Source organism: Odontomachus brunneus, unplaced genomic scaffold, assembly GCF_010583005.1.
Source record: "Odontomachus brunneus isolate Ranch 3 - 2012 unplaced genomic scaffold, Obru_v1 Obru_scaffold_164, whole genome shotgun sequence".
Lineage (NCBI taxonomy): Eukaryota > Metazoa > Arthropoda > Insecta > Hymenoptera > Formicidae > Odontomachus > Odontomachus brunneus.
In genome coordinates this window covers 577,710-589,660 of record NW_022639614.1, presented here as the reverse complement: position 1 = coordinate 589,660, position 11,951 = coordinate 577,710, and the positions used below count along the sequence as shown (strand labels likewise).

The 11,951-nt window shown below is 36.6% G+C and overlaps 1 protein-coding gene and 1 long non-coding RNA gene across 5 annotated transcripts; one reads left to right on the top strand and one right to left on the bottom strand.

Moving 5' to 3' along the window:
- The first annotated feature begins 1,398 nt into the window (after positions 1-1,398).
- On the top strand, positions 1,399-10,412 carry LOC116851026 (translation initiation factor eIF-2B subunit delta). Of its 4 annotated transcripts, none has more exons than XM_032830015.1 (7): positions 1,399-1,532; positions 2,979-3,041; positions 4,411-7,170; positions 7,657-7,784; positions 8,083-8,260; positions 8,548-8,728; positions 9,064-10,412. In XM_032830015.1, the coding sequence occupies exons 2-7, from the start codon at positions 3,024-3,026 to the stop codon at positions 9,267-9,269; spliced, it is 3,471 nt and encodes a 1,156-aa protein (XP_032685906.1). In that variant the 5' UTR covers positions 1,399-1,532; positions 2,979-3,023; the 3' UTR covers positions 9,270-10,412. The 4 variants fall into 4 exon arrangements, with proteins under 4 accessions (XP_032685906.1, XP_032685907.1, XP_032685909.1 ...); XM_032830016.1 differs by having other exon boundaries at positions 1,401-1,532; positions 2,983-3,041; XM_032830018.1 differs by lacking the exons at positions 1,399-1,532; positions 2,979-3,041 and adding an exon at positions 4,104-4,249.
- LOC116851027 lies at positions 3,393-4,414 on the bottom strand. The gene is made up of 3 exons (XR_004379511.1): positions 4,329-4,414; positions 4,045-4,229; positions 3,393-3,776 (listed from the first exon to the last, which is right to left on the bottom strand). It is a non-coding gene; the product is annotated as an uncharacterized LOC116851027 (long non-coding RNA).
- Positions 10,413-11,951: the final 1,539 nt, after the last annotated feature.

Genomic DNA, 11,951 nt, shown 5'->3' with positions numbered 1-11,951 from the left:
ATTGATTGGCTGTCGCGCGAATTTCCGCCGCGCGGCAAGCATTACCGCGTTCTGTGTGCAGGAGCCATTAGGCCTGGTTGCACCAACATTATTTTGGCTTTAAGCGAAACTTAAACATATATCTATCTTTATCTTTCTTCTTATATAAATAAAGATAGATATGTATTTAAGTGTCACTTAAAATAAAAATAAGGGCCGTGGCACACAGAAAAACTTAAGCAGTAAGACGTAGGCAGTAAGCAAATTGACTAATCACAGTCGTTGATTTTTGGGCCGTAAGAAGAATCAATGACTGTGATTGGTCAATTTGCTTACTTCTTACGTTTTACTGCTTAAGTTTTTCTGTGTGCCACCAGCTTAACGTTGGTGCAACCGGGTCTTAGTGCAACAGTTCACTGAACTGCTTGTACTGAGTCTGGAGCTAATGCAAGCAGTGCAGTGCAGTGCAAAGATAAAAGTTACCGTACCAGTGCAAGTAGTTCAGGTGAAAAGAACAGATCTATGAAGATGGAAGAGATGAATATTGCAGAAATTAAAAGGAATGAAGGTGGCAATATTCCAGATAGATTCTGCGGACAATTGAGATACATACATTAACGCAAATACAGTAAATTCTTCATCTGAAGAATTATTTGTATCTAAAATTATGTGTTGCGCCATGTTGTTTACTGCACTATGGCGTTCTTTTCCATCCTATCTGGGCTGCGTTCAGAAACCCTACTCCGTGAGTAAAGTAACATTTAATTAATCCAATCAGAGCCAATCAGAGCAAAAGGAACTAAGATTTATTTATTATGATTGGTTTATTAAAGTAAGGGCTATCGCACACAAATTGACATAACTGCATATGCATAGCATAAGATCGTATGGGCCAATGAACATCGAATATTAAGCATCGAACACCAATATGGCGACTTAATACTCGATGCTCATTGGTACATACGGTCTTAGGGTGTATATCAATTGGACACAGTCCAATCATAAGTCGCTGTTCCAAGGGACCCTACAAATGTCTCTAATCACACGGTGCTGTGATTGGCTGTGTCCAAATGCACCGTGTCCAAGTGCACCGCTCCCACGGTCTTATGCTATGCATATGCAGTTATGTCAATTTGTGTGCGATAGCCCTAACTCTACCCATCGAGTAGGATTTAAGATAGAACATAGCTCTGGCATGTCTAAACCTATGAACTTTTGCTGTACTCGTCAGTTCCAGTTCCGAACTAGTGCAGTTCTAGTGCAGCACTAGTTCAGTTGAAAAGAACAAACCTCTAGTGACTCTACTACACCTCTCACGGAGCGCTCAGTGAGCTCTTACATTTCATTGGTACATATTTTTAGATCTAAAAGAATAAGCCAATGGGATACAAGAGCTCACTGAGTGCTCAGTAAGCGGTTGTAGTACTGAATGCACCCAATAATTCATCATGGCGAAAGACTTGAACGTATGTTTTGTGATTTTATGAGGTTGGCCGACAGTTTCGAGCAAGGGTTAATCGAGTTACAATATCTGTAGAGTGCACAAATAACAGGTATATTCACTGTTCAACAAAGAAGTTTCGTTGAATATTTTGGCGATCGTGTTGAAAACATGTGTACGTGTCGCGATAGGTTAGGTTATTATCGTAGGAATAATCGAGACACGCGACACAAAATGTACTCGACGAAAAATCCATTTTTCCACATTATTTCGTTGTCTGATACAACATTTCGGATAACTAGAGTTAATTAAGTAGATGATCTCATTCGAATATACACGTGTCGTAGAATATTGCACCGGATTTTAACAGACGCGGTTCTCGTTCGGTTAGCACATCACAATTCACATCTTAATTATTTCGATAAACGATAAAAGAGAAAAAAGAATAGACGAACCAAGACCTGGTATATCATATTCATTCTATATATGTTTGTATTTGTCGCAAATCATTGTTATTAGTATCTCATACGATCATATTATTCATCATGCATTGCAACATATTGTTATGTGTTGCAATACATCCTGCTATGCAGCAAATTCTTGATATAGATCAAGATGTTAAATACATTAATATCTTGATAATTATATATGTTTATTATATCATTATTATATATTTATTATATAATGTTATTATTAGTTTCGTATAATAATTCTTCCATTTTATCTAAGTCAAAGCATTTTTTATTATGTAGTAACAGGAGGTTATTGCATTATATTAAGGTGACCAAATCACCTGATTTTTTCAGAACAGTCTCGATTTTTCACCTTTGTCCAAAAATTTTTTTAGAGTGCTGTTTGGGACACCGATTTGCTATTATTTTCAATGATTACTAAATAATTTTCGGATGTTTTAACCCCCCTCCCCCTGCTTCACACATTTATAAAGTGTCCTAAATTCAGGGCTGGAGAATCTGATCATCTTAATTATATAGGACATTCCATAATTAATAAATCATTGTTATTAGCATCTCACATGATGATAGCTTCATATATTGCAACATATTTTGATATATTGCGATATATCTTAATACATAGCAAGATTTTCATAACAGAATACTAAATATATCAATATCTTCATCATTTTATGTCATTACATAATATTACATATTCATTATATATCATATATCATTTTATATCCATTATATATCCATTATATACAATTATTATATGATATTGTAATTAGTTTGTTACACAATAATTCTTCAAATCTAGTACAAGTCATAAGTGAATAGTTTTTATTTTATAGCAATAAGAAGTTATTATACATTATATAGGATATTTCATAATAATATGTATGAAGTTATTATACTCTTCGAAATTTAAAGGGAAAAAGGCTATATTTTCTCTGTTGCTTATGAAACATTCCCTAATCTACTACTGACATTATATTATCGTGTCTGGGAAGTGTTTATGCAAGCGCTTAGAAAAGTTAAGTGCATCACTCTGCCAATAGAATCTGAAGCGTAAAGTAAAACTTACGTTATTCTAATTGTCCTAGCTAGCTGCTGCATTTGGTCACGCTTTGAGCATCGGGGCTGTAACAATGGAGCAGGAGAAACATGTTAGTAAATGCACGTACATATCTAAATTAATCGAAATTATTGCTCTTTTCTAACAAAGAACATTTGTTTTATTTGTTTAACAAAGAACATCTTGTCTTTTCTGTAAACATAAGTGGAGCCAATAATCTCGACGAATTGAGATGTTTGCATGAATATTTTGCATGATTTGCTATTAATGTTGCTTAAATATCTTAGGTTTATACATACTTATATACATTTTTCTCTCCTTTTTTCCTTCTTTTCTCTTTTTTCTTCTGCCTTTTCATTTTTATTTATTTTTGTATCTATTTGTATTTGTATTTATTTATTTATGTATCTATCATTTAATTTCATTATCATTCTAATATTATATATAATTATATATATATATATATATATATATATATATATATATATGTAATTTATTTATATATAATATATTTAATTATTACTTCAGCTTACAATGCCAGGAAGGGCATTGGCTTGCATTTCCATCTACCTCACTCATACTCATCCACACACTTACTTCTAATCGCTCCTTTATTTATGCCTCTTATCCTAAATCTTTGGTTTTACTTCTTACACTTCTATATATATACATATACATATACATATACATATATGTATGTGTGTGTGTGTGTGTGTAATTTCAATGCCTACATTAATTTATATTTATTATAATAATGTTTTGAACCTTTTCCTTCTTATTCTAATGATTCTGTACATGGGCTGTCCTTTACTAAGTTAGATCTCTTCTGGAAATATCGAGTTCCTTATAAAAGTGGATTCTTTGTTTACTTTGGAGTCTATTTTTCCTTTATACAAATATTAAGATGCAAGCTTATGAATTGTAAATAAACTTAAGTAAAGAGCTTTTTAAAAACTAAAGCTTCAAAGCAATAACAAATAACAACTAACAAATAACAAATTTAGATTTTAAATTAATTTCAATACTTTGATACTATTTTAATTTGAAACTTGGTTACAAAAATATATGTACTAATGATGAAATTAGATATTCACTTCTTCATATAATCACCATCCAGGTAGTAAATTATAAAAGCTATGGACGTTTTCCTTACTTTCCAATACAAATATTTACATAAACTTAGTGTGTCTCAACTGTTTACTCTGATGTTTCAAGTTCAAGTTATAATTTCAGATTCATCAGTTCGAATATCTTTTCGACAGGCATTGACCTTTTTCATCTATAATGCAGATTTATAATGTACAGTGTAATAGAAAATTAGATGTAAGATAGATATAATGGAGAATTAGACGAAATCTTATTATTTGGAACTACCTACTTCAGTCGATTTTCATTACCTACTTGAGACAGTGTAATTTTATTGTAGAATCTTATCGAATAACCTTGACTGTATATTTCAGTTGACTGAACAAGAGACTCGAAAACCGGTCACAAAAGCTACTGCGAGGCATCTTCGTCGCAAGCGGCTCAAAGATGCTCGAAGAGCCGAGGAACGACAGTATCTTGATATTCTCAACGGAGTGAGCAGCCACATCAAGGACGAAGAGGCGAACGGTACGACAAAGAACAGTGCGGACATAAGTGACAAATCGTCATTAACGTCGCAGCAAGCAGCTCTGGAACTGGCGTCCGCCGGATTGGACAAGTCTGTGTTTTCGCATTCATCGGTAAATCTATCCTTGTCAGATCCGTTGAATGATCTTACCATCGCCGCTATTCTGAAGAAACTCGCGAGCTTAGAAAGCAGTCATGCTGCAACGAATCTTCCTCCCTCGTACTGCTCGTCCAACGTGGTCGACGAAGCGAAATCTGTAAATGGAGCGGAAGATAATTTATCTCAGACGACAAACGGTAAGAAGAAAAGGAAGAAGAGGAAGAAGTGTGCGAAATCGTCTACTGTCGGCGCGACGTTAGATGAGGATTTGCAGAACACATCCTCGTCGAATTCTGAATCGAGTGTCTCCAATTTGAACTGTGATTCCAATTGTTCCGCCAGTAGATTAGACTCCGATTCAGTGGGAAACGGGCAAATCTTGAGACAAAACGTCCTTGTGAACGTCGCCGACCACTCCATGCAAAGAGACATCGAGACTGAGAGTATTGATATTAAGAATGACCAAGTGGAGATGAGCACAACAAATCACTGCGTAAATCACTTATCAGCGAATACTGTGAACGGTGGCAGTATTACAGGAACGAGCAGTGGCCAGAGCGATTCGGGCGCCGAATCTAAGGGCGAAGAGACAAACGCGTCTTCGTTGGCATCTCCGACCGCCAGCACAGCGGAAGAAACGTTTCATTCCTCGACAAAGACGAGAGAGAAAATGAGTGCGCAGCACGGGGCGAATAAGGCTGCCAAGATGAAAGCGAGCAAGGTAGCGGGATCCACGAACAGAAACAAGTCTTCGACAGCCGACGATAAAAGCCTGGGGAAGGGCACGGAAACGGAGACTGTCAAAGACGTAGTGGCGAGTAAAACTGACGTCGTAGCTGACTCGCAGAGCTCACAGTCCGCGAGGAGAACTAAGAACTCCAAACAGAACAGTATCCAAAATGACTCGAGTGCCACTTCCAAGAGCGAGAAGTCGAATGGGTCTCCGCAGAAACCAGTTTCTTCGACCAAGAAGGCAAATGTAAAAGCTAGCATTCCGGAAAAAACGAAGGAAGAAGTTAAAGCGCAACGGCAGGCGAAGAAAGCGGCTAAGATGAAGGCGAAGAGCAAGAAGGCAGCGGAAAGTACGGGTACGGATAATAACGATGTCCAGCATGAGTCTGCAACGGCTGATTGTACGAGCCCGAGTAAGAGCGCGGAAACGAAAATTCTCGGAGACGTGGCGAGGGATTTGCGAAAGGCGACCGTTGTGGACGATACGCAGAGTTCGCAGTCTGCGAGAGAAAGTGAACCCAAGCAGAATGCGGAAGAAAACGATATCCAAAGTGGCCTAATCGCCACCTCCGGCAACGAGAAGTCGGACTATTGTGCGCAGGAATCAATATCTTCGATCAAGATGATTAATGAAGAATCTAGTCTTCCGGAAAAGACAAAGCCTGTAACTGATTCGCAGAATTCGCAGCCCGTGAAAGAGATTGAGTCCAAGCAGATCACAGGAGGAAACGATATCCAGAGTGATCCAGCCACCGTCTTCAAGAGCGAAGAGTTGAGCGCGTCACCGCCTTCGATCAAGATGGCAGATAACAAATCGAGTCTTCCGGAAAAGACGAGAGAGGAAGTGAAGGCGGAACGTGAAGCAAAGAAGGCGGCTAAGGCAGCCGCCAAGGCGAAGGCGAAGGGCAAGAAAACAGGAGAAACCACAGACGATGTTGAGACCGAACACGAAGTCTCGATAGGAAGCGTCACAACGAAGCCCGTTGTGACCGACGTGCAGAGCTCACAGGAAACTAACGTCGTGGTGACGTCGTTACAGAGTCCTCAACCCGCGAGGGAAGCTGAGAAGAGCTCCAAAGAGACTCAACATCCTCTGACTGTTCAGCCCGCAAATGTCGAGTCTTCAGCCGTCTCTAGACAAGACAGTGCGATTTCCGACGAGAAGAGCGAAGGTAAGAGTAAGGCGGAGTTGCGCGCTGAACGAAGAGCCAAGCAAGAGGCTCAGAGAGCGGCGAAGCAGCTTCAACAGTCCGCAGCGAAGCAACAAGAAACCTCGACGAAGCAGCAACCGCCCTCGACGTCGCAGCAGTTATCTTCGGCGAAGAGCGGTGTGAGGAGTCAAGAAGCTCCTCTGGTGAAGCCGCAGCAAGCAGCCGGTGAGACTGCGAGCGCGAAGAGAGTCGTGAAAAGGGACAATGACCACGAGGTGAACCTGTTCAAGCATCTGTACAACGAGAGGGAGCTCTCTCTGGACAGCGTGCCCGTCAATTCAAACATTCACCCGGCGATCATAGGTTTGGGCGCGCAATACGCGGGCAGGACGATCGTCGGCAGCAACGCGAGGTGCGTCGCGTTGTTGGCAGCTGTCAAGCAGGTAATCCAGGACTTTGTAAAGCCAGAGCAAGCGGACTTCACCCGCAGCCTCGAAGTGTGCCTGCGGGATTTGCTCGCGTACTTGCATCGTTGCCGGCCAGTGGCCGTTTCAATGCAGAACGCAATGCGTCATCTCAAATGGCACATGACGACCTTCCCAATCACCATATCGACGGATGAGGTGAGTGCTCTCGTTCGAAAGGGAAAGGAAAATTAACTCGATAATAAAAATTTCAAGAGAGAGATGACGATTATATAGGGGAAAAAGTACAGCGATTAGCAATTTTAAGCTTTTATTTCTTTTATTTCTTAAACTGTCTCCTGTAATACAAAACTTGGACGCTTGCAGAACTCGTTCTTTTTGCAAAGATTAAGCAAGATTCTAGATTATAAGAACACATAATTATATTGGAAAAATAAAATGTCCTGCTTAAAGTAACAAATTGAAATAACGAAAATCATAATTATTGGCACTTTTATCACAATAATTGGCATACTTGTCACAATGATTAGCATTCATTAGAAATATGTTACATATTAGAATTATTAAAGATTTTACAAATATTTTTTATAGTTGACCTTACAATAATTAAAAAACAGTGATTATAATCTTTTATGATTAGAATTCCATTATCTATTTATTAAGAATTTCTTGCTTACTTTTCAGGCAAAATCTAAGTTGACAGGCATAATAGACACTTACATAACAGAACAGATTGAACTTGCTGGCAAAGCAATATCCATAACTATACAAACTAAGATATCAAATGGAGATATCATTTTAATTTATGGATTGTAAGTATGCATAGAATGTATGATTTTTAAAAATTATATATAAATTCAAATTATATTTTTAAATTTATATATATATATATATATATATATATATATATATATATATATATATAAATTTTATAATATATATTTTATAATATTTTATAATGTACCATATAATTAACGTATATTGAATACATAAATTCTACTAAAGTTATATAATACATAAATTATAGAATATAATACATAGTTATATAATACATATGTTATATAATACATAAATTCTATCAAAAGTTTCTAATTATTCATGATATTTCAGCTCATCTTTAATCTGTAACATATTAGTGGATGCTCATGCTGCGGACAAAAAGTTCCGCGTCATCGTAGTCGACGGCAGACCGTGGCTGGAGGGTAGAGAACAATTAAGACGTCTAGTAAAACACGGAATTGATTGTTCATACATGTACATCAATGCTGTGAGCTTCATCATGCCAGAAGTGAGTAATACTTAGCTGATTAATGCAGGATGCGAATTGCAGAGTCGATGATGCACAAACAAAGTGAATCTAATTGTGGCAAATTTTCTATCTTTAAAATCCTAGTCAAAACATTGAAGAATTGTTCGAAAACTCGGCCTATCTGTATTTTCAGCATTTCGATACGTTTGTATACCTCGGTCTCTATCTTTTCTGATGCTGATTTATTTTTCATTTATCTGTTTAAAATATGACAAAATCTAATGATATGTGATAATGAACTAACTTTATATTTCATCGTTATCTAGGTTAGCAAAGTCTTTCTTAGTGCTCACACAATATTGGCCAATGGCGCAGTGATGTCGCGAGTTGGAACTTCGCAGATCGCTCTCATAGCGAAGGCTTTTAACGTGCCGGTTTTAGTGGCATGTGAGACGCATAAAACATGCGGACGAGTGCAGACCGATTCCATCGTGTACAACGAACTTGGTAAGCACGAAAATCTATCTTTCACACATACCACATATTATTTCCATTTTATATACATATCATTGTAACTTCATTATAATTTTAATATACTTTAGCTCTGTTATATTTTTATAACGTATCATATATCTTTATCTCATTACCGACTTTGTTCAATGTGTTTACGTTATATTTGACTCGTAGTATTTTCATCTTTTACTTCTTGTAACTTTTAACTTCAATTTAATTTACTTTAACTTAGTTACTACAATATAATTTAATTATTTATCTCGAGTCTTCTGTATTGTGTTTAGTGTCTTTTATATACTTATTCATTTTCTTCACTATTCCTACTTCAGGTAACGCGGATGACCTCGTAAATTCGCATCGCAGCTCGAAAAAGTCTCTGCTCACTAACTGGCGAGCAAGAAAATCGCTGAATCTCCTGAACATCACCTACGACGTAACTCCAGCTGATCTCATCACTGCCGTCGTCACAGAACTGGCTATTCTGCCATGCACCAGTGTTCCTGTGATCCTACGAATTAAACCTTCAGAGTTTTAAATTTGTGTTATATTTATCTCCGTCTCTCTCAAATGTAAAGAACTTACTTCCTTAAATTGTCTTAAATGTGTATTAAAAAAAAAAAAGATTTTATCTGTGAAGTTCCTAAATACTGAGAAAAGTTAAAAATGTACGAATATAATTAGAAAAAAAGAAAAACAATGCACACTAAAGAAGGGGACTTTGTAGGATTTTTAAGTACCAGGATACTTAGATACTACTTACTTATTTTTTTTGTCATTTAAAGATTTCGATAATTCATTCTAAAATGAAATTTCTTTATATACAAGCTTGCCAAGAAGATATGATTAAGTAGAAATAAAGATTATATATGTTTGGCACAATTGAAGGGGGCTTCCTAATATATAATCTTTTCTCAAATATATACTTAAGACGTTTTCTGGAAGTAGGCTCTTCGTCTTATATGATGTTAGGAAACTAACACTTACTAGGAAAGGATTATATACGTATTATTTGGAAATTGCTAAATACAACATGTATGGTGTGTATTTGTTGCGCGACACCGTAACGACTGGAAAATGATCACTCAATAAGTATATATATCTTGTAAAGTAGACGAGTTAATATTGGCTGCGTTCAATTTTACGCATTGTACGCACATTTTCTACAGTATATGTGACATGAACTATAGATAAATGTGCGCATATGCGTAACACGGAACGCGGCCATTGATTGATTCATATTGCTACGTATATAAGTATATAAAAAAATATATTACGTTGTGTGTGTATATATAAATATATGTATATATGTGTGTGTATATATGTATGTGTATATATATATGTATATATATATGTATACACACACACGTTAGAATAAACTTTCTAAATCAAATTGCGGCTGCGGATATTAGTGAGTTTCGCTTAGCAGGTACCTAACGGGCTTTCTAACGACGAGTGTATTGATTACTGTTTTATATATCTAACGATACGATGCTATTTAATGCAGTGCAATGCAACACAAAACACGTTAGTTATAAAAAATGAAAGGTTCGTTTTTCATGGAGTTGACTCATTTTTAAGAAAATTTTATTTCCTAAGTTTGATTTCTGTGTTATTCACTTTCGTGTTTTATTGTTTATTTGCTTTGTTTTATTAAAGATTTATAAGACAGTCATAAATTGTATCTACATTAATGTCTGATGATCGTATTCTATTAAAAATGTGGGAATCTGGTGAGAACGATTTCTATAATTAAGAATTTTACGTTATAAAGTTAAACAAAAAAATAGCTAATAATAATTCCGATTTGAATGAATTCAAATCGGAAATTCTAGACTATATTTTTCTGGGAGGACTTTTAATTTTCCTTAGATTAGCAACTATTTTATTGATAAGAGATTATTAAATATAAGAATTTTCTGTTTTTTATACTAAATTTTATAGTAAACCCTATGAAAAAAATCTGTAAATTAACTAAAAGTTTTCCCTAAAGTTTATCTATAATGTATTTTTTTTGCTGCCTATTTTTTATACTTTATCTTTTTCTAGCTAAAAATTTTGGTATTTGTCAGAAAGAAATAAAGAAAAAGAAACAGGAAGCAAAGAACGCATTGGTTGTGTTCAGGAGACACAACAGTTATACAACGGTTGAATAATTAGTCAACGTAATTGGTCTAAAGTTAGGGATCTAACAGTAAGGACCAATAATCACTGACCGCTCACTGATCAGCTGTGTTTTCTGAACGCAGCCATTGTAAATTAAGCTCGGATACAATGTAAATTCTCCATTATCCTAAGGAGAAATTCAGTATGCAATTAGTATTACCAGAGAGAAACCTGAGAACGGTCACGCCATGCGTTTTGGCCGACACCGATTTTCACGCTGGGTTAGGCGACAGTTTCCTGAAAAGTGGAGGGGATAATGTTGGTACCAAGAGAAATCTCTACACGATATAATTTAAAGATCTGTTTTTTGTAACTGCACTGCTGAACTAATGCAAAAGGTTAGAGTGAGAAAACGTATACTTGCCTTATTTCAATTTATTGCACCAATTTAGCGGTGCAGTTACAAAAAACAAAATCTTTAAATTATATCGTGTAGAGATTTTCCTTGGTACCAACATTATCCCCTCCACTTTTCGGGAAACTGTCGCCTAACCTCACACTGTTCGATGCGCCATCTGCACCCATTTTTTAGGTGGAACTACGTTCCCTATGCCCATTTTCAAACGCTGCCGGTAAAGTGTTGATTTGTTGTGTGTCCATTCTATGCTCATTTTCTGGCGATTCGTGTCCGTGTTAAGCGCATAATTGCGTGATTGAAAACATGGTTAAAAACTGTCCATGTTTTTAACCATGCAATTATGCGCTTAGCACGGACACGAATCGCCAGAAAATGGGCATAGAATGGACACACAACAATGGGTTAACCCACTCTGAGTTATTCAGCCTACGTTTATTGGTCGAACAAGTACTTATAAGCTTTATGATTGGCTAGTAGAGACTTATGACGTCATTAATCGCTTTCGGAGCGATTAACCCAAGGCCAGTCGAACACGCTATTCCTTCCTTCCTTCCTTCAATATTTGGCTAGAGTCGCATCCATGACTCATGCCCCAACGCCATTACTGACGAACACACTAGAGGTTTGTTCTTTCGACCTGAACTGGCTGCACTAGTTCACGAAGTTTGCACTAATGCGTTCTTTCGATCAGAACAG

Coding starts and splice junctions, on each gene's coding strand:
- LOC116851026 (XM_032830014.1), top strand. CDS start 4,235: ATGCAGATTTATAATGTACAGTGTAATAGAAAATTAGAT. Junction 4,274..4,410: donor AGTGTAATAGAAAATTAGAT/GTAAGATAGATA, acceptor TGTATATTTCAG/TTGACTGAACAAGAGACTCG. Junction 7,785..8,082: donor ATCATTTTAATTTATGGATT/GTAAGTATGCAT, acceptor ATGATATTTCAG/CTCATCTTTAATCTGTAACA.